This window comes from Trachinotus anak, unplaced genomic scaffold, assembly GCF_046630095.1.
Source record: "Trachinotus anak isolate AG129_WGS33_773 ecotype Australia unplaced genomic scaffold, CSIRO_AGI_Tana_v1 ptg000011l, whole genome shotgun sequence".
Lineage (NCBI taxonomy): Eukaryota > Metazoa > Chordata > Actinopteri > Carangiformes > Carangidae > Trachinotus > Trachinotus anak.
Window position 1 is genome coordinate 12,536,257 of NW_027273862.1, and position 22,208 is coordinate 12,558,464.

Sequence of the window (22,208 nt, forward strand, 5' to 3'; positions counted from 1 at the left end):
TCTCTTGTGTTCTGCTTTCAGAAAATACTGTTTAGCAACATTTGTATGTTTTCATTCATATCTTTATATATTTCATTCACATGTGCAGTAATGTGTGGGTGTGTATGAGTGCTCTCCTCCTGCTGTGTGTGTATTTTCTCTGTCTCAACCCTCTGCTACCCTCCTCTCCTCTCCTCTCCTCTCTGTAATTATCCCATTTCGATCCTCCTCTTTCCTCTCCCCCTCTTCTCCTCTCTTTGCTGTGTTACTCCCAAACCCCTCCCCCTCTCCGAGTCTCCCTGCTCTCTTGTTATTGGGTGCTGTGTGGGGTGATGGTTGTGGTTTCTGTCGGTGATGTCTCCAGAGCGTGTACCGGCTTATTGCTTCAGAACTGAATGTAGCAACCTCGCAAAACCTCTAGATAGATAGCTAGATAGATAGATAGATAGATAGATAAATAGAAAGAAATGTAAAAGAGAATACTAAGAAGATACCCTTATTCCATACCTGTTTATTGCTGCTGTAGAAGTAATAGAACCATCTGAAGTGCCTATCATGGGACATCTGGGAGCCACTCACTGCTGCCTTTAGCTGCTAGAACTGGACTGGGATTAACACAAGACCCCTCTTGGCCAGTTTTCACCGAGTCATCGCCTGACAATCCGTGCACAAGTCCAGAGCATAAGACTGTTCTGGACCATACTAGTGATTGCTGACAATCTGCAAACCAAGAATCATCACTCTGCTTCTTGTTGCTGAGGTGAGACACAGAAACTGCATAACAACATACTTGTTTAAATAATTATAGCACATTGGGGATGATGGTGTGAAACATGTAGTTGGTATAATTTTAGCCTACAGTAGTCTATGTACTGCACAGGTTGTAATGATCCTACTTAAATTTTTGCTGCCTAATATTTATATTTTATCTCTTCTGATAATTACTGTTTTTGTTCTCTGATAATCAAAAGAATAATGTTAAATGTGATGTAATAAATCTGTGAGCATTGCATCGCTCTAATTCCAGCAATGCTGCAGAATGAAAGGCAGGCTACTACGATGAAACAGCATCACGCCCTTATTGGTGGAGAGAGGTTCCACTGAGGGATACTGATTGGTTGGTCCGGCTGCTGGTCACATGGAAGGGCGTGCTCCTACAGTGATGGAGATGGTCATATGGTATAAACATACCACCCTGGAAGTGGTGTTGAGTAGCGTGTTTGTTAAGGTGTGGTTCAGAGAGAAGACAGAGTGGAGAAGGAAAGTGGATGGAGGGTTGGAGGAGAGCTATGATACTGTGCATCATACAAATGATGCACAGAGAAGATGAAACAGCGGCTTTTGAGTTGTGTGCACTTTCGATGTGAAATCAGAACGAACTCCTATGTAGGCTGCATGTATATTGTATCTGAACAAAGAGTTAGGCATTTGTCTATTTTTCTCTTGCAACATGATGAAAATATTAAATTAATTGCATTACATTGAAATACATTTAAGATGACCAAGGTTGTATGTTGTCATTATTGGTGAATTCAAGGTAGCATGGTAAAGAAAAGCAGTGAAAGTCAAATATCAGGGGATATAAATACATACAGATACAGAGAAATTGAGTATTAGGCAGAAGTCAGTCAGGTCAACAGGAAAACAAATACTGCAAAAAGAAAGCAGCGGCCTGAATTATGAGTCCTCTGCTGACTGGACACAGCCATCCAGAGGATCAACTCAGGCAGCACACAAACAACAAAGGAGTGTACGGATCTGCAAGAAAGCGGTCATATGACCCTGGTCAGCCCTGAGCTATTAGAGAGAGTAAGTCAAACTGAGGAAGATAAGCAGAAGAAGAGAAACGACAAAAGCGTAATGAAAAGCAATGGTTGTAGTAATGCAGGGTACTGTAGGGTCTGTGCTGCGACAGTTCGTCTCGCTGTGTGTTGTTATGGATCTAACATTGTACACTTGGTGTGGTTGGAGGCTTTTAAATCCATACTGTGGTGAGGTGGAGGCACACTGGATGCATTCCTCATAAGCTGCTGCTCAGAAAAAAGGTAAAAAGCGCTCTGGTCGAAAAATCATGTCATTTTTGGTGATGATTCTACTATTTTCTCATTGAGTCAAGATTTGTTAGAGTTCAGTTGAATATTTGAGCAAAGAACTTTTTGGTATATATTATCTATGACAGTGAACATCTGTCTCTTACTGCCTCCACTGTCTGTTCTGTTCCAGGTATTCCTGTCCAGCTCCGCAGAGGCCCAGCACATTCTGAGACTGTGGCAGAACCAGAGCAAACTGGAACGCACCATATTAGTCCAACACAGATTAGGAGCGAGGGTCATCTTGGGAATCAGAAAGTCTGAAGAAACTTGACCGTATTGCACCAGTTCAGCAAAAACCCGACAGGAGCAGTCCACTTCAGCCCTCAGGGATCTGCTTGATCTACTAACCTCTTTGCAACAAGGCAGTGGGCAAAGCAGAGCTCCACCTATCATGTACTCCCCTCAGAGTCTTCACCGCTGGGGCATCACTCATAGTGAGAGCATGGAGCGATTAGCCTACAGCCAAGGTGGGTCGAAAATTGCTATTTGAATGAATAACCCAATCTGTTATATGGTGAGATAACAGCCTATTTACATACAATGTTCCTCATAGCAGATAACACCTTTCCAAGTGTCAAGAATGAGCCACAGTCACCAGTTAAATACATAAGCTCCAGACTGTAGTTAACTCCTTTCTCTTCTAACACATTAAAGCTGATTTGGTTTAAGCAGAACAGTTCCTACTCTAAACCTAAAGTTTATAGATATTCAGTAAATTGTGTGTTAAAGGATTAAAGGAAATATCATGTTTGTTTTGTAGTTCTGCAGATTAAATGATTAGGCACAATTGATTAAATTAATGTAGAATGCTTGTTTCACTTGAAACCATAATCAAATTTCCAAAGCCTACTCAGCCTTACTCTCTTTGTCTACTTCCTCCTCTTTACTGGTGCCTGTGTGGGTGTTTATTGCTTCCACTGTTGTGCCCGTAATTATACTTAGTTCTGTTTTGCATTGCTACGTAAGAATTTTCCTCTGTGGCTTCAACATGTTACACTGCACAGTAAGAAAGGCCTGGGCCAGGACTGTGGAAATACTGAGGTCTTGAGTCCAAATTCCCCCAACAGAACCCCACCCACATAAGAAATTATGGACAAGCCGCCAACCAAACCCTGTAAATTTCTATCATCTCCCCAAATGTTGTTTCAAAGCTAATTGTTGCAGAGAATACTAAATCCTTTTTGACCTTAAACCTGTTCAACTTTAAGATGTTTAATAGACAAATATATTTAACCTAAAATGATCAGACTTAGGCCTAACCTAAAAAGACTTAACGTATAACATGTTATTTGCTATATACCCTACAGTCTAAACAGGGGGACTTAAAGTAAGGTGTGAACATAATATTTTATAATCTTATCATATGCTCTATGATAATCTTAATTTTAATAAATAACTGTCAGATTAATGTAGCGCAATAAAAAACATATTTCCCCTGAGTGATGGAGCAGCCGTGCAGTTCTCTCTTCCAGCAGCAGGGGGCGGCAGGTCCACAACACAGCAGCCGCTAAAATCATTACGTAGTGCTGCCTTTTGTGTGTCTTGTGAGCTCCTCTGACACCGCCCCTCCGGAGGGTGCAGCGGGACCATCAGGAGCCAACTCTCGGTTAGGTCTGCTGGCTGTAAACAAATCTCTACCCCACCGCAATGTACGGAAAAGACACGTTTCTCAAGCTGCAGGTTTCCGTGCTGCCGCCGCCGACGCCAGCGTCCACCATGTAGACCGACGAGGTGCGTTTGCTGCCCGGGAGCGTTTCGACGGCTGATTTTTGACACTACAGCCAGACTTGTCATCGGTGTGGCCGGCGGTATCACATGTATTTTTCACGCTGCGGTTGTCGTAATGGTGGCCGGGTGAACTGCACATCGGCGCTAGCTCGTTGACGGTTAGCAAATCGGTGTAAAATCGGTGCGTTGTCGCCCCGACCCGCTCAAGCTACAGTCTTTGCGAGAGGTACGTGAACATGACATCGCCCGCGGAGCACGACCTGGCTCTGTCGGAGGCGGACGGCAGCAAGGAGAAAGCACAGGTGTTTGGGATCCTGAGGCTGCAGGAAGACAAATCCGCCGCTGATAAAGCTAACTGTAGCGGCACAGTGAGAGGAGGAGGAGGAGGTGGTGGTGGAGGTGGAGGTGGAGGAGACGGGCGATGGCAGGCTCCTATCTTTGCTTTGGCCAGAAAAGCATCCGAGACCATTTCAGGGAGCATTCATGTTCTGCCGAAAGTGTCGGAGCACAGGACGTCTCTGCCGGGGGACTGGGCCGTCCAAGGTAGGGTTCATTCAGGGCACCGGGGGCTGAGGTTCAGGAGGGGTGTGAGTGTGTGTGAAATATGATTGTTTTGGGGACATAAGCTGAAATGTGACCCCTAACCCTTATCCCATCAGTCTCTACACAGAATGAGACGTTCAGGAACAACCACTCAGTCGGTCAGTCGATAATTGGAGCACAGTTACAGTCATGGTTTCAGCTGGTGTGACAAACTACTTTTGTTTCCTCTATTTGATACTGAACATCACTTCTCTACTATCTGTGTGTGGCCAATTGATTTTTCATAGATCAGCTCTGCGCTCATCCTTTTATGGTATACTCTCGTTTTGTCTGTGCTGTTTGTTATTGTCGACCAGAACACAACTGTGTTGCCTGAAGCATCACATGCTGCACTGATGCAAAGGAATCAATTGGTGTGTTGTTAGCTGTGTGTGTTCTTCTACTCTGCAAAGCCAGTGACTGTGTAGCAAATCCAAGAGCTGCACTGTGGGTCTGTCAGTGTCTGCCCATCAGCCAGCATCTCTCTCTCTCTCTGCCACCCCCACACTCACAACTATATTTAGTTTCAGACTCCTTTCAAGTGTACATCACAGACTGGCATTTGAAATAGGATTGAAACAATTAGCCAATTGTTCAGTGACTCAATCCATTTAATGTTTTTTATATCAAGCATAAATGACACACATTTTCTGGTTCCAGCCACTCAAATGTGAGGATTTGCTCCTTTTATCTTTTTTATGTCATTTATAATTGAATATCTCTGTGTTTTGGATGGTTGGCCAACAGTGCAGGGTGGAAATGTCACTTAAGGTTTTTTTTTTTTTTTTTTTGGTGATGAAACGATCCATCTTTTGACAATGCTGAGTACTGATCCTTTACCACATGGTCTCTTTGTCCCTAATATAAAATCAGCATACCTCATTATATCTGTGAAGCTCATTGGATCATTTTAATATTCCAAATGAGATACTGGAGTTGAATTTAGGCATTAAATTAAATCTTACATACAAATTCAGCTTAATGGTGTCAGATGCCTTAGTATTGTAACTTTTCACATCACTGACTTTGGATATAATGTAGTAGACATCACATGAAGATACAGGTTGTCTTACAAGGTTTACTGTATTTTCCTCAGTATCCTCCCACTGCTGCAGGGCATCCAACAGTCATGCACCTTCCAAGGAATCATCTGTTGATATGTCAGCTGCCTCCAGGCTGACTTGCTGGGGCAATTGAAATCTCTTCCACATTGCTAGTAAACATTGTTCTGTCCTGACATTGATCTGACCTATTCTGGTATTTGGCTAAACATTAACTTGTACAGTACATTCAAAAAGCCTATCACTGTAGGAGGTTACAGTCTCTGGCCCTGGAGATTCTCTGTAATATAATCGTTAAATACTATATACCATGTCTATTTTTCTGTATTTGTTTATTTTTGTCCATTTCAAAGCAGTTATGGCCAAAGTTTGAGCTGCTGTATTGACATACTGGATCGGCTACCGCCAGGCACAATTATATTATCATGTTATCTCAACAATTGCAAGCAAGACAAATACCTAGAAATGTGGGCACTGAGTGTCATATTCATTATTTGCAGGCTAATTAATACCCAGGTTTGGAAGAGAGGTTATACTTTGTTCACATATTTATCATATAAATTCAGATCTGTCTTCTACTGTGTGTGGCTGCACTGACCTGACACATAAATGTAAATGTGCATTTGATGTATAGGGAGGACTCTTCCTTGACTTGCATTACATTTATTTTTCCACTGTAATTTCTATTGTGTTTCTGTAGTAGTCACCAGTAGTAAGACATTAACTTGGTTAAGTGACTCTGTTCTGTCAGTCATATAGAAACTTAATAATAAATATATAATAATATAGAAATATACATATATAATAATACAATGTATGAAATAATGATAATTTGCAGAAATGATTGTGTGACTGCAACATGACACGAGTATTTTCCGTATATTCTAATTTACATGTTTATGTTTGGCTTTTGTCCTGAAGCCCTGCGAGACCCCATGACCATGGAGCGAGCCAACCTGCTGAACATGGCCAAGCTGAGTATTAAGGGGCTAATTGAGTCGGCTCTGAGCTTTGGACGAACTCTGGACTCAGACTACCCACCTCTTCAGCAGTTCTTTGTTGTCATGGAGCACTGTCTCAAACATGGCCTCAGAGGTAAGAAGGAGAGAGCCTGTTTTAAATGGTCTGGCCATTTCTCAGGTGTGTGTGTGACTCTCTTCCTCTTTTTGTCCTGTGTCTCCAGTGAAGAAGTCCTTTCTTGGCTTTAACAAGTCTCTGTGGGGTCCTCTGGAGCTGGTAGAGAAACTGTGTCCTGAAGCAGCAGAGATCTCAGCCTCCGTACGAGACCTACCTGGACTTAAGTAAGGAAAACATTTCTATACACATGCGTGTTCTCATATACAATTTACCTAACATAGTGGTGGAGGAACATGAGCCAAACATGAGAATGTTACCTGAGCCAGAACAGGGAAGTACCCAAGTGTGATTTACTTTCACTTCACCTTTCCTCTACCTGCTGCCTAACTTCTCCCTTTTCCCTATTTCTCTACTTATTTTATCAGGCTTTTTTTCTCTTTATAGAAACAGTTGTATAACACATTTTCCAAAGATGTGAGAAGCAAGTTAAATGTTAGATAGATGCCTTTTAAATCCAGTATCATTATTATCATGTAGTACTATATTTAAAATGTGACCTTTTTTTTGTAACTTACTATGGCTGTGACTTATAAGAACACAGATGAATGTTGACAATGCCCAATGTACCTGGTATGTCAACAAATTAACATAAAAAACCCTATTCCTGCAGCCTACATTTATATTCCAGTTGTGTCCTCTAGTGGCTGTTGTGAGCAGGCTCCCACCCACTTTCATTCAAGCACATGGTTTCCATGTTAGACTCCAGTTTGTTATTCATTTATCAGTCATTACATAGCAGAGTTTCCAGGCCGGTAATCAAGTGAGTAATATTCAGGTCTTGTCCAGTTCAGCAAAATAAGGGAACAGTTGTGGTGTTTCAGATGAAGAACAGAGTCTGTTTCCTTTGGTGGTGCTGAGTCAGACCGACAGATGTGTAGCAGAGCAGCGTTTTTGCGACACCAAGTATGGACTCAAAGGTTACTGACATGATAGTGCAGACTGTGACTGCAGTTTTTCTCTTGAATAATGTAATGCAATAAAAACACACGGTTGCAGCCATTTAGATGACAATGAGTGTAGGTAGTAAGGGTGGAACTAATGAAAAGAATGAATATATAAATTAACCCACGCAATTGTAGATTACATTAAACGTTCAGGTCAGGGGAAAAATTCTTTTGAAAAGGTCATGGTTATGTCACCATCTCACAGACACACACGCAGAAGTTACAGGAGACGGGAGCAAAAGAGACAGGAAAAACCTGAGCAACAAAACATATCATCGGATTGATCTAATCATGTCACAGCACCACCAGCCCAAGACCCTCAGAACCTCCTAAAAATATAACCTTATCGTCTGTGTGTCTGTGTGTCTGTGTGTCTGTGTGTCTGTGTGTGTGTGTGTGTGTGTGTGTGTGTGTGCGTGTGTGTGTGTGTGTGTGTGTGTGTGTGTGTGTGTGTGTGTGTGTGTGTGTGTGTGTGTGTGTGTGTGTGTGTCTTGTCCAGGACTCCTTTAGGCAGGGCCAGGGCATGGTTGCGTCTGGCGCTCATGCAGAAACGGCTGGCTGACTATCTGCGACTCCTCATCACCAGAAAAGATCTGCTCAGGTATACACACACGTCACACACACACACAAAGTCTAAAGCAATAGGTACATTTAACATGTTTGGTTAAACATATAAGTTGTGTTTTGAGAACAAACTTTGGTTACAAAAACTGTGAACGATAATCTTGTGTATCTTCCCCCACAGCGATTTCTATGAGAACTCAGCGCTGATGCTAGAGGAGGAGGGAGCTGTGATCGTGGGCCTGCTGGTGGGCCTGAATGTCATCGATGCCAACCTGTGTGTCAAAGGCGAGGACCTGGACTCTCAGGTAACCACTTTACTGAAACCATGTTGGATTGAAATGTTATCATTAAAATGTCATCTTAATCTGGGTATGCAACCTGCATTAAGCTAATCTTCTGATCTGGTGTATTAACAGATGGTATGCATGCGTTTCTCAATTCTTGTCTCACTATGATTGGATCTAATCTGCTTGCACAATACTAAGCAGAGGTTCATTTCAGTCCATTTATATCTTATGTCAGCAAAACAAAGAATGTTACTCTACTTCCTGTTAATGAAATTAAATGTTTTATCTGCTGTGTCTCTGGTTTTCGAAAGCATAAATGTAGACAAGACGTGTCTGTTTCGTCACATTATCTTGGCAATGGCAGGTGGAGAGCGGATGCAGTGGTGTCATGTTTCTACTCCATGGGTGGAGACTTTGTCCTCTGTGCAAACATATTTTCTCACTAAGGCAAACACCCTGCACAGGGTTCACACCTGATTGCATGAGGCTGAATGAGATGTAATAGTAATGTGAAGTCATGAGGATGTGTTTGTTGCGAGACGACAAAGTGAGGATTTACACCTTGAATCGAGACAGGATAATCACAGAGATTTTAATATTAATTCCAAAACTCTTAGGATTCATATACATGAGTGAGGATAACTAATTCAGTATAACCAACACCTTGTACTTGAGATTTATTTCATGATGTCTGGATTCTTGATGTTTTGTTTATTTCTCGTCATGTGTGTTGTTAACTGAAAAATGACTTACAATAATTACTATTAGATAATGCACACATATCAGTATTGGCACTTAGTGGTAATTACATATTCATTCTTTTACATCGCCTTCATGCATTAAATTGGGTTTTGTTTGTTTTGTCTGAGTTTTAATTTGTGTAACCAAGTACAGAGGATTGCAAACATACCTAATTATTAAGATGTTTCATGGGGTTGCAACAGTTTAAGACCTAATGACTCATTTCACCAAATCAATGGTTGTGCACCGACTGCTTCTCCGTATACGCTGCTTTTCGCAGGAAATGATATCAGCTAAGTGTTTACTCAGTTTGTTATTTTTATTTCTTAAGGTCGGGGTGATTGACTTCTCCATGTACTTGAAAAACGACATTGATGATTACAGGAGTGAAGAGAGGTATGATCTGTCATTGTCTCTCCACTTTATCTAAAACACAGGTTTTCTAGGCCACATAAATGTGATACAGAACTCTGTTTTTATGTCTGTTTCCACGGCAACAGGAATAGCCAGATAGCATCCATCTTGGATCAGAAGAACTATGTGGAAGAGCTGAATCGACAACTCAAGTAAGACATTTTTTTTTTATTGAAAACAGACCTGTCTGCTGGATTTCCCCCACAATTCCTGGAAACTACAGTGTTACAAACTTTAAAGAAGTTCAAGGACATTTCAAGGACTGGAGTTTGAATGCTGTGTAATTTGTACCTAAACAGTGGCTGGTTGAGACAGGCAGTCATTCTGATATCTGATCTCATATTTTGCTTTACATCTTTTGAATGTCACATGAGTGAGTCATGTTATGGTGCCTTTAATCAGAGGCAGAGGACTGAAAATCAGATTGCATGTTAAAATAGATCCAGTCAGTTTAGGTTTGAACCAGTCTGGTGGTTTCAGACGTGCAGCCCAACGTACCCTCAGACAGATTCATTAAAAGACTGTCAGTCACATTTCCTCTTCTCACAAACCTGTTGTCTCCTCTAAAAACCAACTGTTTCATGAATTAGAAAGTTTATTGTAAACAAACCTAAAAATGCCTCCCCTCTGAAAAGAAGCCAAGCTACCCATGGTACTGGTGCTGTGGCCATTAAAAGTCAAATTTATGTCTGTCAGTCTGTTGAGATGGTTCAGTCTTCTTAGCCTTCTTAGAATGCTATTTAACCTCATAAACACTCACTTAAGTCAGTGAGTTTTCCTCCGAGCAGTATCTAATCAGAGGAATGAAAACTTGTGTTTTAACACCTCAGCTGTGAACTTCTACAATCAAATATCCCCACATTTATGTAAATGTTGGCATGATAAATCCTGTAAGAGTCTAGATGAACAGAGATTGATTATAATTTCTGTGTTTGTATGTGTAGCTCCACAGTCCATGGTCTTCAGGGCAGAGTCGACTCTCTGGAAAAGTCCAACTCTAAACTCATAGAGGAGGTGAGACTCACACTTATAATATCTGTATATCAGTGTGACTGATATAAACTAGTCAGTAAAGGATCATATTAGAAGTTGGGTGCACCTGCTCCTACTGGTATGATTAATTATCTGACTCTGACTCTCTGCTGTTGTACGTTTCTACATGCGTGTATGTGCAGTTAGCCATAGCCAAGAACAACATCATCAAACTCCAGGAAGAGAACCAGCAGCTGAGGAGTGAGAACAGCCTCATTCTGCTGAAGGCACAACAACATTTAGAGGTACGCACACGCACATTTAGTAAAGATGTTTGCATCTAAACCTGAAGTCACAACTGTCAATTTAAACCTGAAAATTTGACCCAGTTTGGACCACAAGCTGATAAAACTGATGCATGATAACACTTACATGTGGTTTTCTCTAGGTAACCCAAGGCGATGTGTCAGTGGAGAGAGACACATACAAACAGTCTCGTCAGGGTTTGGATGAGATGTACAACGAGGCTCGGAGACAGCTGAAGGAGGAGTGCCAGCTCAGACAGGTCACACTATAGCTGCTTGTATATAAAAAATGTATGTGATTTACATGCTGAGTGTGTAATAACAGGTTATATATGTGTATTTGGTTTATTTTTTAGGACGTGGAGAATGAGCTGGTAGTCCAGGTGTCAATGAAACAAGAAATGGAGCTGGCCATGAAACTTCTGGAGAAGGATATTCATGAAAAACAGGTCATCATACATTACTCCTGTTTGCCTTCCCTTTGTCTTCCTTTTTGACCACTGATTTATTTGCAACAAATCAGGAGCTAAAAGTAGACACTTTTGACTTGTGGGCATTGTTAATAATGAGGCTAAATCAGTAATTTTATGGATGTATTAAGACCCAAACAAGTAAGGATGCTGATCCTCAGAACGATGCTGGTGGTAGCAGATGATAACATCGCCTTTGGGTGCACAGACTAAAAATACAGCACCTGCCTGTACTTGGCTCACATGGTGCAGTAATTACATGCAAGCTTTTGTGCCCATCTCTTTGGCAGCCCTGCCAGCGTCAGGCCTCTCACCACCAATATGTGAACTCTGCAACATAAACACCACCAGCTGGCATTTGTAGCCAAGCTGTGAGGTACAGGAGCTGCCATGGTGGCTTCATTGTTACAGCTTTTTCAGGTAGCTGCTGGGATCATTAAAACAACACCAGTGGGTGAATCAGCTGTCAGACTTGGGAATAATGTCAGCATCATCATCATCATCATGGGAATATTTGTGTTATGTGTTGCTACATGAGGTTTGTCCTATTTTTATTTCAGCTCGTTTAATACTTTTGCATGAAATAAGAAAAGACACAAATACAACTAAACTCCAAAACTGCCAAAGTAATTATCCCTTCATTCATTATCCAATTATTCCATCTAATACAGGCTCAGAATTGATCAATAAGTGGATAAACATATAAATGAAGACAGCCCTGTGATTACTGGGTAAATATATGAATAGTAAATGTATGAATTAAAAATGAAAGAAGAAAAAACATCCAGAATCACATAAAAACAAGAGATCATTAGCGTAACTGCTGTAGGAACCAGGAGCAGTGGCATGACAGTGTCAACAGCACAGCGACTACTGGGCCACAACACTGAAGCCTTTTGCTTGTGAACAGGACACACTGATTGGACTGAGACACCAACTGGATGAGGTCAAAGCCATCAATGTAGAAATGTACCAGAAGATGCAGGTACAAACACAAACACACACTCATCTTCATGTCATCTGTAAGATAAATGAATGAAGTAGAAATATTGTAATCATCACTTACTACTACTGATGACAGCCAGTAACTCTCATTTCTTAGTCGTCTGATGAGGAGATGAAGAAGAAGAATGATATGATCAGCCGCCTGGAGGAGAAGACCAATCAGATCACTGCCACCATGAAGCAGCTGGAGCAAAGGTGAGATACACTGCCTGTAAAGGAACAGCACACACTAATCAAAACAGCAAAAATCACTTTGTCCCACATGTCTCCTCAGTACATTAAACGGGCTAAACCAGGTTCTCTGTTTTGTTACAATCCTTGAACCACAGACTTTCTTTAATATACTCAAAAATATGCAATGCCCCTTTGGCAAAGTAAATTTGATGACCCAGAACCATTTTACTGCTTAAACTTCTTTTACTGTAACACAAAATTCAATAAGAAATAAATTAGTCAAGAGAGGACTTTAAAGCCCAAGCTTTCATGCTAAAAAAATTAGATTTTCTCTTTCTAGACCAAATGATCTAGTAAAAAATATGTTATTTTATGTTGTTTTAAATAATGACGTCTGTATAAGAGTTCTGCTTGGTCTAGGTTGTAGAGAGCTGGGAGGAGACCTGGGGGAAAAAAGGATTTTAGCTGTCTTTCCCTCACTGTTGCTCAGACTTTCCCCTCAGAAACAAGATAGGAGGTGGAAATCCTTGTTCAGGCTTATTCCTTTACTGTGCAAACACTAAACGTCTCACAGTACAAAACCTCATAAACTGAAGTGACATCATTAGGGTTTTTATCTGACATTAGAACGTGGGATGTGATTGGCAAGTGTCTGTCATCTGCTGAGCTGAGTCCCACGTTGTCTTTTGTGATCTATTTAGTTACCAAATGGCTGTCTGACAAAAGCTGCAGTCATCAAATACATGGTCTTTGTTATGTGAAATAACATATTTCTAAGGGTTTGTGTCATAGAGGAGTGTTCACTCCTTTTGATGTTTGCAGAGGTGGATTGCTTGATTAGTAGATGTCTTAATTAGTGGATGAGGCTCCCACCAAAGTGGATTCAGAAAAAATTCAGACCCTTTTGATTTTTAATAATTCAACATTTCTAAAATGGATCTACATTGTAACCTGTCATTACAGGTTACAATGTAGATTCATGGGCAGAAATGGCAGGTTTATTCATTTACAACACAAAATGCAAAAAGTCATGGGGTCTGAATACTGATTTAAACCAGTGTGTGAAATTAAATGTTTCTTGAAATGGTAAATGGATACACATAGTGTTTGTGTGTTAAATCGATACATTATAAACACACTATCCAGTAGAAGGTCAAGTAAAATTGCACATTGTTAGTATGAAAACCCTCAAAATTTTAACATTTTGGGAAACAAGAAAATGTTTGCATAATCTAAAAAACTTTTTTGGGGGAATGCAAAGGTTTATTTGCTTTTGCCCTGCAGATTTAGTTTTATCAATTCTAAAATGACCAAAAATATACTTGAAGTCCCTGTTCCAGTGCAGGGTTTTTAGGGTGCCACCTCCACCTACATCAAAACATAATTAAAATTTAAAACATTTCAATGAAATAAAAATATTAACTTTCAGTGAAAGAGCAGAGATGCTATTTCACACAGCAAATGCCAGACTGTATACTGAATGAGTGAAGCTATTTTTTAGGCCCTCAACTACTAAATACATAGAGGAGAAGATGAGATGTGTCAGGATTTGCTAAACGGTTTCCACGAAGAATCCCTGCAGTTCTTAATTCATCATGTCTGATAAGATACACTGCAGATATTTTCATGCATGCTAAGTTCTCCCAGGTGGTGTGTAAGTGCTCCATATCTGCATCAGTCATTATCAGATATGCTGGTTCATTGATACCTTATGATCCCTCCTCACCTCATCGTGTCCCAGTCAACACAGTCCATCCCTCCCCTCCCCAGTCCCATTGGTTTGAATCTGTTCCATCCCATTTGTGATTGGCTGTGAATGTTTTTTGCTGCTGTAAAGGTTTCTGTAGGCTGCTAGGACACAGACCCTGGTTACACTTGTTATTCTCACTGTGAGTTTTGTGTTGTTGTGGCTGAAAAGTCTGATGAAGAAGTTAAAAATGCCGCTGTTCAAAATAAATTATTAACCATGCCATCTAATGAGAGTTAAATCCCCCTCTTAGAATTTAACATGCCGTTGAGGTTAGAGAGATCCAACTGGTGATGACTTCTCTAGGTGCTGCTGTGAGCATAGAGTTTGCTCTCCAGGCTTAAATTTCATGTTGATTGTAAAGCTTTGTGCACATTTCACCAGTTTTTGTCTGCTGTAGTTCTATTCATGTATTTGACCACATTACCTTTCTCTGCATTTCCTCCCCACCTCTAATCATTACTCATACACTTACTGTGAAAGGAAATACTGTATATCCAGACTGTAGAAATCTGATCACAGAGTGAATCAGTTAGTGTGAAATCAGATTTTGGTTTTTTAATGCCTTTCATTTACACTTCCTGCTGTGCTTATGATGTTGAAAGTCACTTTAAGTGTTTAGTGTAACCGGGGCCACGTAGAATACTGATGTATTGACATCCTTTCTTCCTTCCTTCCTTCCTTTCCTCCTTCTTTCCTCCCTGTTTGTCTCTTTTATATCATCCATCCAATCATCCGCCCATTTTGCTCCTTTGAAACCTCCATGTTTGGTTTATTTTCCTGATTTTATCCCTGCTCCTCTGTGCAGCGATAAGGACCTACTAAGTCAGACCAGAACGCTTGCTATGTCATTTGTTAAGTGTGCCAGCACAGACACGGAGCACCAGTACAAGCTAGTCAAGGACATCTCCTTCTGAGGACAGACATGCGCATACGCACACACATGCAGACACATGATTGCTTATGAATGAATGAATAAATGGACTCAACTTAAAGGAACATTCCTGTTTTTTTGCACATTAATATTCAGATGGTTTTATGGCCCGAGTGCAGCCACAGAATCACAGGTGACACTGAAATGCATTGGTTTAGTCATTTAGCTACTGAAACACGATCACCATCAGCAGAGTGCTGGGATTCGTGGAGACCACCTCAACATGTTTCATGATCTTTAGTTGAATTCCATTAATACAACTTTAACAGCTGGGTTTGTGCTAAATGAGGATACACCCTGTCAGTCTCACCGTTCCTCACTTGGCATCATCAGCGGCTGTGTTTAGCCGGTCAGAGAACTGTCTGAATATTACCTCAGTTATACTTTAATAGAAACTGAAAAAAACCCCATCTTAAATTAACCACACTACTTTATCTATTCACTCACATGCTCGGGCATGCACACACATACATACACATGCTACACATTCTTCCTGTCTCTGGTAGTCAGTTTATATGCAGTATCACTGACAGTAAGATAACTGACTGTATGGGATCTGAATTGTAATTAACGTGGCGTCACATTGAGTTAGAATGAGTACAGTGAGCTGTACCACTCGTATCACAACTACTGAATGGTTTTATCTGGCAGTCCTCAAAGCTACTGCTTGACAGAGTTGAGTCAATGTTGTATTTACAGTAGTGGCTGTACAAAAGTTATTGTGGGGGATAGGGGGGGTTTACACATAGGGGGCACTGTCTTTGTGCCAGCACACAGAGCAAAACACATTGCTACACTAGTGAACTGGTATTTTCCTACGGCACATTGCTCCTTTTCTGAACCTCCTTCCCTCCTAAGAATTTTTGTCCAGTCCCACAGTGGCCTCCGTATTGGCTCTGCTGAAATTTTTGAGTAACTGCTTCTGTGCTTCGCTGTCTGTCAGACTGGGGCATTCTTTTTAATCTTATTGCAGCCGACGCTGTTCAGCTTGAAGCTAGACTGGTAGACAACTTAGACAAAGTGTTTCTACAGCTGCTTGCATTTCATCACAGTCAGTCCACTACAGATGTTAAGTCAGACAGGAGTGTGTCACCTCCTGCTTTTAATTTGTTGCCAGTTTGCTCTGCATGTGTTGCACCTCCTGATCTGCTTCTGACGGCTGTGATGACCTTTGCTGTGTCTGAAATCAGTCCCTCCTTCACTCACTCAGTCACTCCTCTTTGTGTAATAGACACTCAGTAGTTAACTCAGTGGTGAGCAGTAAATTGAGATTTTGGGCACTTACAAACCATCATCATTTTGTGTACAAATATAACTTGTGTGTGACATTATAAGATTATATAAACACATATTTAGGCAGTATATAAATCATATGTTCCATACATTTGGACAAATAAAATGGCAGGGGGTAAACATTTTGCACTGTACCTTCAAAAGGGAGTGATTTTGGACACAGCCCATCTCTTTCTTGCTCCTTGTCCTCCTGAAGATTCACCTATGCTGAAAATTGTAAGGTTCAGTCGAGTTTTGTAGATGTAAACAGCTCAGTGGGACCAGCAGCTTTAGCAAAATGAATGTGCTTTGTTTCTGCAGAACAGACAGCTGAGCCCAGTGCTAAGAATTGTAGTTACACAGTTTTAAACCTCTGGAGCTTCTGTCAAGGGACCCTGAATGTGTTGTTGTGTCTCGTCTTGGCATTTATTGACTTTTGTGATATATCAGGAAGTAATCATTCTACTTATTCTAACTCCACGTTCATAGTACTGTAACTCCTCTCAGTTTGTATAAGAATAAAAACTCAGTACAGCTGTTGAAAACTCACAACTACTGTCTTTTACCACCGTGACAAATAAAGTTAGATGTTTTGAAAGTGGTGTGGTTTGAGTTTTTGGTCATGTTCAGAGTGGATCTTATACTTTGTTAAAATCCTCAAATCCCCAAAACATGCTATGAAATAAGTTTCCTCCCTGTGCAACATTGCATGAAACACAATGTGTGAAATTGGCATATTTTCAAAACCAAAATGCTGTGACTGTGTAATACAGTAGTAAGTATAGTAATGTAAAAGACAACATGGTGATGCTGTGCCCCAGTTCCCTGTGTCTGAGCTCTAAGCATTCAGTTAGTTATTCTCTTTATTTCTTGTCCATTCAGTTGCTTTAAGGCGTTTTTTTTTTTTTTTTATAGTGTTGCTTTATTTTGGACTCATCAACCCTTTGTATTCCTTACTGAGCTCTGTTTTGTTCACCTCATCCCTGCACTCTTAAATTTTACCAACAGTGCAAATTACAACGCCATCCAACGCCAACCCTCTTCATTCCCCCTCAGCCATGCTTCCTTCAACCTCCCCCACCAGAAGCCTTAGTTCTTAACCTCCCTCCTTACCCGTTGTCGTCCTTCCCATCTTCCCTTGTTTTTTTTTCTGCCTTCAACAACCCACCCCCCAGTTTTTTCTCTCCATGGTCCTGAGTTTGTCCCTGGTTATAATGGTGCAGATTACAGGAGGCAGAGAGGCACCGTACCTCGGCCGAGGAGGGAACCAGGCGCTTCAAGTTGGACTTTGCCAACAAGGCCGACAGCCTGCAGCGGCAGATCGATCACAGAGAAAGGCAACTGTAAGAAAAAACACCTCCAAAGACAGACTGACTGGTAGACTCACGCACACACATCAACACCGACTCTGAAGAACCTGTGTAGCATGATAAGCCAGCTGTTAATGTTAATTCTCTTCTCCCTAGAACTGAAACTTGTTATGGCCCTAATTCACAAACCAGTTAAAACAGTTTGAAGCTTGGCACATCTCCTTTAGCAAAAGTTTGTTTACTTAAGTGCTCAGACTTCCCCTTACACAGCTGTTGTTGATTGTGACTTGAACAAACAAGACAAACATTTAATAAAAATCTAAATCCGTGTGCTCTAACATAATCTGTTACTCTCCCATTCTCTGTCTCTGTTTGTCCTCCTTACTCTTGTTATTGGTGTTGCGTGTATACGTTTGCGGTGCTCCTGTAGCCAGCAGCTGGAGACAGACCTGAAGATTGAGAGGGAGTGGAGGCAGACATTACAAAGTGATCTGGACAGAGAGAGAGAGACGGTTGCTCAGCTCAGCACAGAGGCGCTGCAGATCAATGGACTAAAAAAAGTAAGAAGGGAGAGAGAAGGAAACACACCACATATATATTATATTGAATGTGGTACATGTCTTCTCTTGTTTGTGTTTTAATATTTTTCCAGGAGTTTCATCGTCTCCAGGATGAAAACATTCAGCTGAAGACTATCTGTGAAGACCAAGAACAAGCTCTCGAGGAACTAGGCTCCAAACTCAGCGAGTATGCAAGCTTAAATTAAAAATGCTCTCTCGATGTCATAATCATGCTGTTTTTACAGACAGTTTATGAAGCTGGAAGATAGGCTCTATATCCAATGTAAGATTTGAAATGCACAATTCAATGTTAGAAGTATTACAGTTGTTAGTTTTTATGTTTTCTCTGGAACAAAAATGACAAATAACCCTTAAAGAACACATTCTGCTAGGATTTAAGTCGTTTACATTATTATTTCAGCTAAAACATTCTGCGTAATCATAAATTCTTAAAGGCACTGTGAACATGGACGACCACACCAGAGGTTTTGCATATTTTAGCTCATTTACAACAATCACATATATTTTACCTTCTCACAAGCAAGTTGTTTACAGTTCTTGAGAAAACAAAACAAGCTTTAATTTTATTCATTTCATTTACCTGTACTGCCCTGTGCATTTTGTCATCAGATCCAAATTGAAGATTGCAGACATCAAAGAAGCCAACAAAGCTCTTCAGGTAAAGCAGCAGTCAGTTAAAGAGATGAAGAAAAGAGCAGAACAAGATCACGAATCTAAACCTTCTCCATCAGCAGGATGTTGAGTTTGATAACATATTAAAAGAACTTAACAGAAAATAAAATCCAATACTGCATACTGCATCATGGTTATGTGTCATTGACAAAGCTGATTTGGGATCAGTGAGGTGGAGTAAGTTGTTCTGTGATTTGATGTGTGGTGTTGTTTCAGGGGGGTCAGGTTTGGTTGAAGGACAAGGAAGCCAGCCACTGCAAGCTCTGTGAGAAGGAGTTTTCCATCTCAAGACGAAAGGTCAGTTTAACAGATCTGTGTTTCCACATTGAAAATCCCACTGTCACAGCTGGAGTTGGAAATGAGCTGAGGGCTCCATGTTTGTCGCTGAGGTAGTTGATAGACAGCCTCTTTGCATATCTTAATGTCAACTGATTCAACAGTTTGACAGTTTTTCCTGTTTTTTAGAGGAGGGATGCGTATTTGTCTTTTGTAAAAAAAAAAAAAAAATTCAACAAACAATTAAAGAAAATTGATAATTAATAGAAAATGAATGAACAGCAATTTGCATTTGTAATCCCAACATAAACCACTAATATTTATGTCGTGTTTGTTTCCAGCACCACTGTAGGAACTGTGGGGAGATATTCTGTAACAGCTGCTCGGACAATGAGCTTCCTCTGCCCGCCTCACCAAAACCAGTCCGAGTCTGTGACACCTGCCACGCCCTCCTCCTTCAGCGCTGCTCTTCAAATCCAACGTGAGGGAGTCCCACACATCTGTCAGGACTGCTTCAAGCTCTAAGAAACTACACTCGTAAATACCCACCCTTCATTCCTCTGTGAGAAACATCTCCTAATTTATTTTTGCTGCTGGGATTGGACCATATGCATGAACATGAAGGCCACTTCATCATTCTAATTACACCTTGGAGAAGGAAGTATCTCAAAGACCCAGTCACCTCACAGTCATTTATCTTTCAGGTCCGTCTTTGTTTGACATCACCACTTTGTCTGCACACGGTCTGCTGTGTAAAAGATTCAATCAGTCCACTATACAGGCCAAGATTTCTTACTTGATGAGTTGGAAACGGAAATAGTGAGAGTCCTTGGTCTACTTTAGTGTCATAAACAATCATGTCGATCCTCTGTCAAATCAGTTTGGGCAGTGCAAATTGCCTTTGGGTCGATGCAAGTGTTGCACTGGCCTGGCTTAGAGGGCATGAAAAGGCCACATATGCCACAGCTAAACTTTCGTAAATTCAGTGTATGCTCACCACAATAGTTAAAACATAATAAAGGAAACATTGATACTGGTGGTCACGTTAAAAAAAGAAAAGAGGAAGAGCTTAACAATGAACTGAAAGCAAAACTGTACTGTCTGTGCCACACTGCTGCAGATGAATGCAGATGTTTTTCTCAGCCAAACCTTCAGCCGTATGTGGTACAGCATTATAATAATGTATGCATCAAGCCACAAACTGTATGCAGTAAGTGTATAGCCAAACAGATTATATAATTTACATACAGTATGGTGGCCTTGTTACTGTTGAGTCTGACTCCAAAGCACCACCCTTTAAGGCGGAGTGACACAAACTGTGCGGCAGCACTAGCACAGGCACTGAAGACTGAATAAACCTGACAGGTTAATTCCAACTAGATATATTGTTTACTTTAGATCAGGAAAGTGCCACAAAATGAAATTGGTCTCACTTTTGCTGTTCATGTTTGAAGTGCAGTTGTTTCACAGAAGCAACATGAATATATTTTGAACTTGCCATCATCAAAGTCCATAAAGTCCTGCTGGTCAGATCTGTGCCCTCAAAATATGAAATGTGCAATGTGACGCTTATCTGCGAACTAACTCCAGGAACATTCATTGCTCTGAACAGGTTAAGCTCTGCTGACACAATAACTAGACTAGTTCCTCATGGGACTTTCAAAGGAACTGAAAACCTTTTTTCTTTTTTGTCAATCTTTCTCTTTAAGACTGTGTTGGTGCTATTTATGCCTTAGTAAATGCAATGAATATCACCCACTAGTGCTTCAGATGTTGCCAAATGAACCCTGCATTTCTACAGAGAGGATTCCTGTAGAGACAATAGCAGGCTAAAATAATGGCCCACAATATTTCAAAGTAACAACACTAGCTTATACTAGCCAAGCAAGCAGTCTAGACTAAAGGCATATTTCACTATTTGAGACACTAAAGCAGCAGATGCTGCTTAAAGGACCAAGAGAAGCAGTAGATGCCATCATTACATCTTTGGTTGGTGATTTAAATCAAGGTGAGTCTGTCTGTCTGACTCTTGTTAATGACCCATCGATGGCTATCTTATAACATGACCACTTCACTGGGTAGTTAGAGGTTGTTCAGAATAAACTTAAGTGTTACCTGCTTCTGACAATATATCCAGCTGTTTGTAAGCCAGTATGTTTGAACACTTTCCAATACTATATTACTTGTAATATAGCTTAATTTGAAAGTATTTATATTAGATTTTGTGTTTTAGGCACATTAATTTTTACTTTCAGAAGTCCAGGGAACTTGTTTGAGCTTTCCCTGTTCACTTGAAGTTAGTTGTAATCTGTGCAGATGGAGTTGTTGAGGAAGAACCACATTTTACTGCTGCTCCATTCCTGAGAGGAAAAGTTTGAAACTCTGAACCATTTTTATTCCTTTTTCTTAAATCAAGATTGAACGATTGAGACATGTTGTGTTTGTGTTGTCAAACTAACGCTGATGACTGTAAAGTACACGCTACTCAGTGATGGGTTATGATGACAAGTTCCAAGGCACAATCTGGTTTTGTACTTGTATACAATGTTTACAACCTGTGATTTTTAAGAACTGGAAGAATTCATTCACATGAAGAGATAAAACAAGTTCATATCAAGAAGTTTTTTCCTTATATCAAATATTTATAAACTCTCACAAATTTATCATATAATCATTAAGCACTACAGGCAAATGTTTCTGAACTGCACCCAGGCCTGAAACACTTTGTACAGTGTCGCTCTTACAAATCTCCCACCTTTCAGTGGAGCTTGTACAGTGTTGATACTACTGTATGTTGTATATACATAATGTTGATAATCACTGTGGCCCTTTAGCTTACTAAATCCTGCCAGTTTAATATCAGATCTATTGCCAACAGTATGTTGCCTTGACTGTGTAACAGATTGAGATTAAATCAAGTTACAGACAGATTGGCTGGTGTCGTTTACTATCATTTTATT

At 40.6% G+C, this 22,208-nt stretch overlaps 1 protein-coding gene across 4 annotated transcripts; it reads left to right on the top strand.

The window, feature by feature from the left end:
• The first annotated feature begins 291 nt into the window (after positions 1 to 291).
• On the top strand, positions 292 to 22,178 carry rufy2 (RUN and FYVE domain containing 2). Of its 4 annotated transcripts, XM_071488118.1 has the most exons (20): positions 393 to 739; positions 2,203 to 2,539; positions 6,365 to 6,538; positions 6,627 to 6,744; positions 8,024 to 8,125; positions 8,270 to 8,393; positions 9,448 to 9,512; positions 9,617 to 9,682; positions 10,475 to 10,544; positions 10,706 to 10,807; positions 10,951 to 11,067; positions 11,164 to 11,256; positions 12,188 to 12,262; positions 12,380 to 12,477; positions 17,633 to 17,752; positions 18,150 to 18,279; positions 18,372 to 18,466; positions 18,910 to 18,958; positions 19,189 to 19,269; positions 19,590 to 22,178. In XM_071488118.1, the coding sequence occupies exons 2-20, from the start codon at positions 2,464 to 2,466 to the stop codon at positions 19,731 to 19,733; spliced, it is 1,899 nt and encodes a 632-aa protein (XP_071344219.1). In that variant the 5' UTR covers positions 393 to 739; positions 2,203 to 2,463; the 3' UTR covers positions 19,734 to 22,178. The 4 variants fall into 4 exon arrangements, with proteins under 4 accessions (XP_071344221.1, XP_071344219.1, XP_071344220.1 ...); XM_071488117.1 differs by lacking the exons at positions 393 to 739; positions 2,203 to 2,539 and adding an exon at positions 3,611 to 4,343; XM_071488120.1 differs by lacking the exons at positions 17,633 to 17,752; positions 18,150 to 18,279; positions 18,372 to 18,466; ... (1 more) ...; positions 19,189 to 19,269; positions 19,590 to 22,178 and adding an exon at positions 15,012 to 17,007 and having other exon boundaries at positions 292 to 739.
• The last annotated feature ends 30 nt before the right edge of the window (positions 22,179 to 22,208 follow it).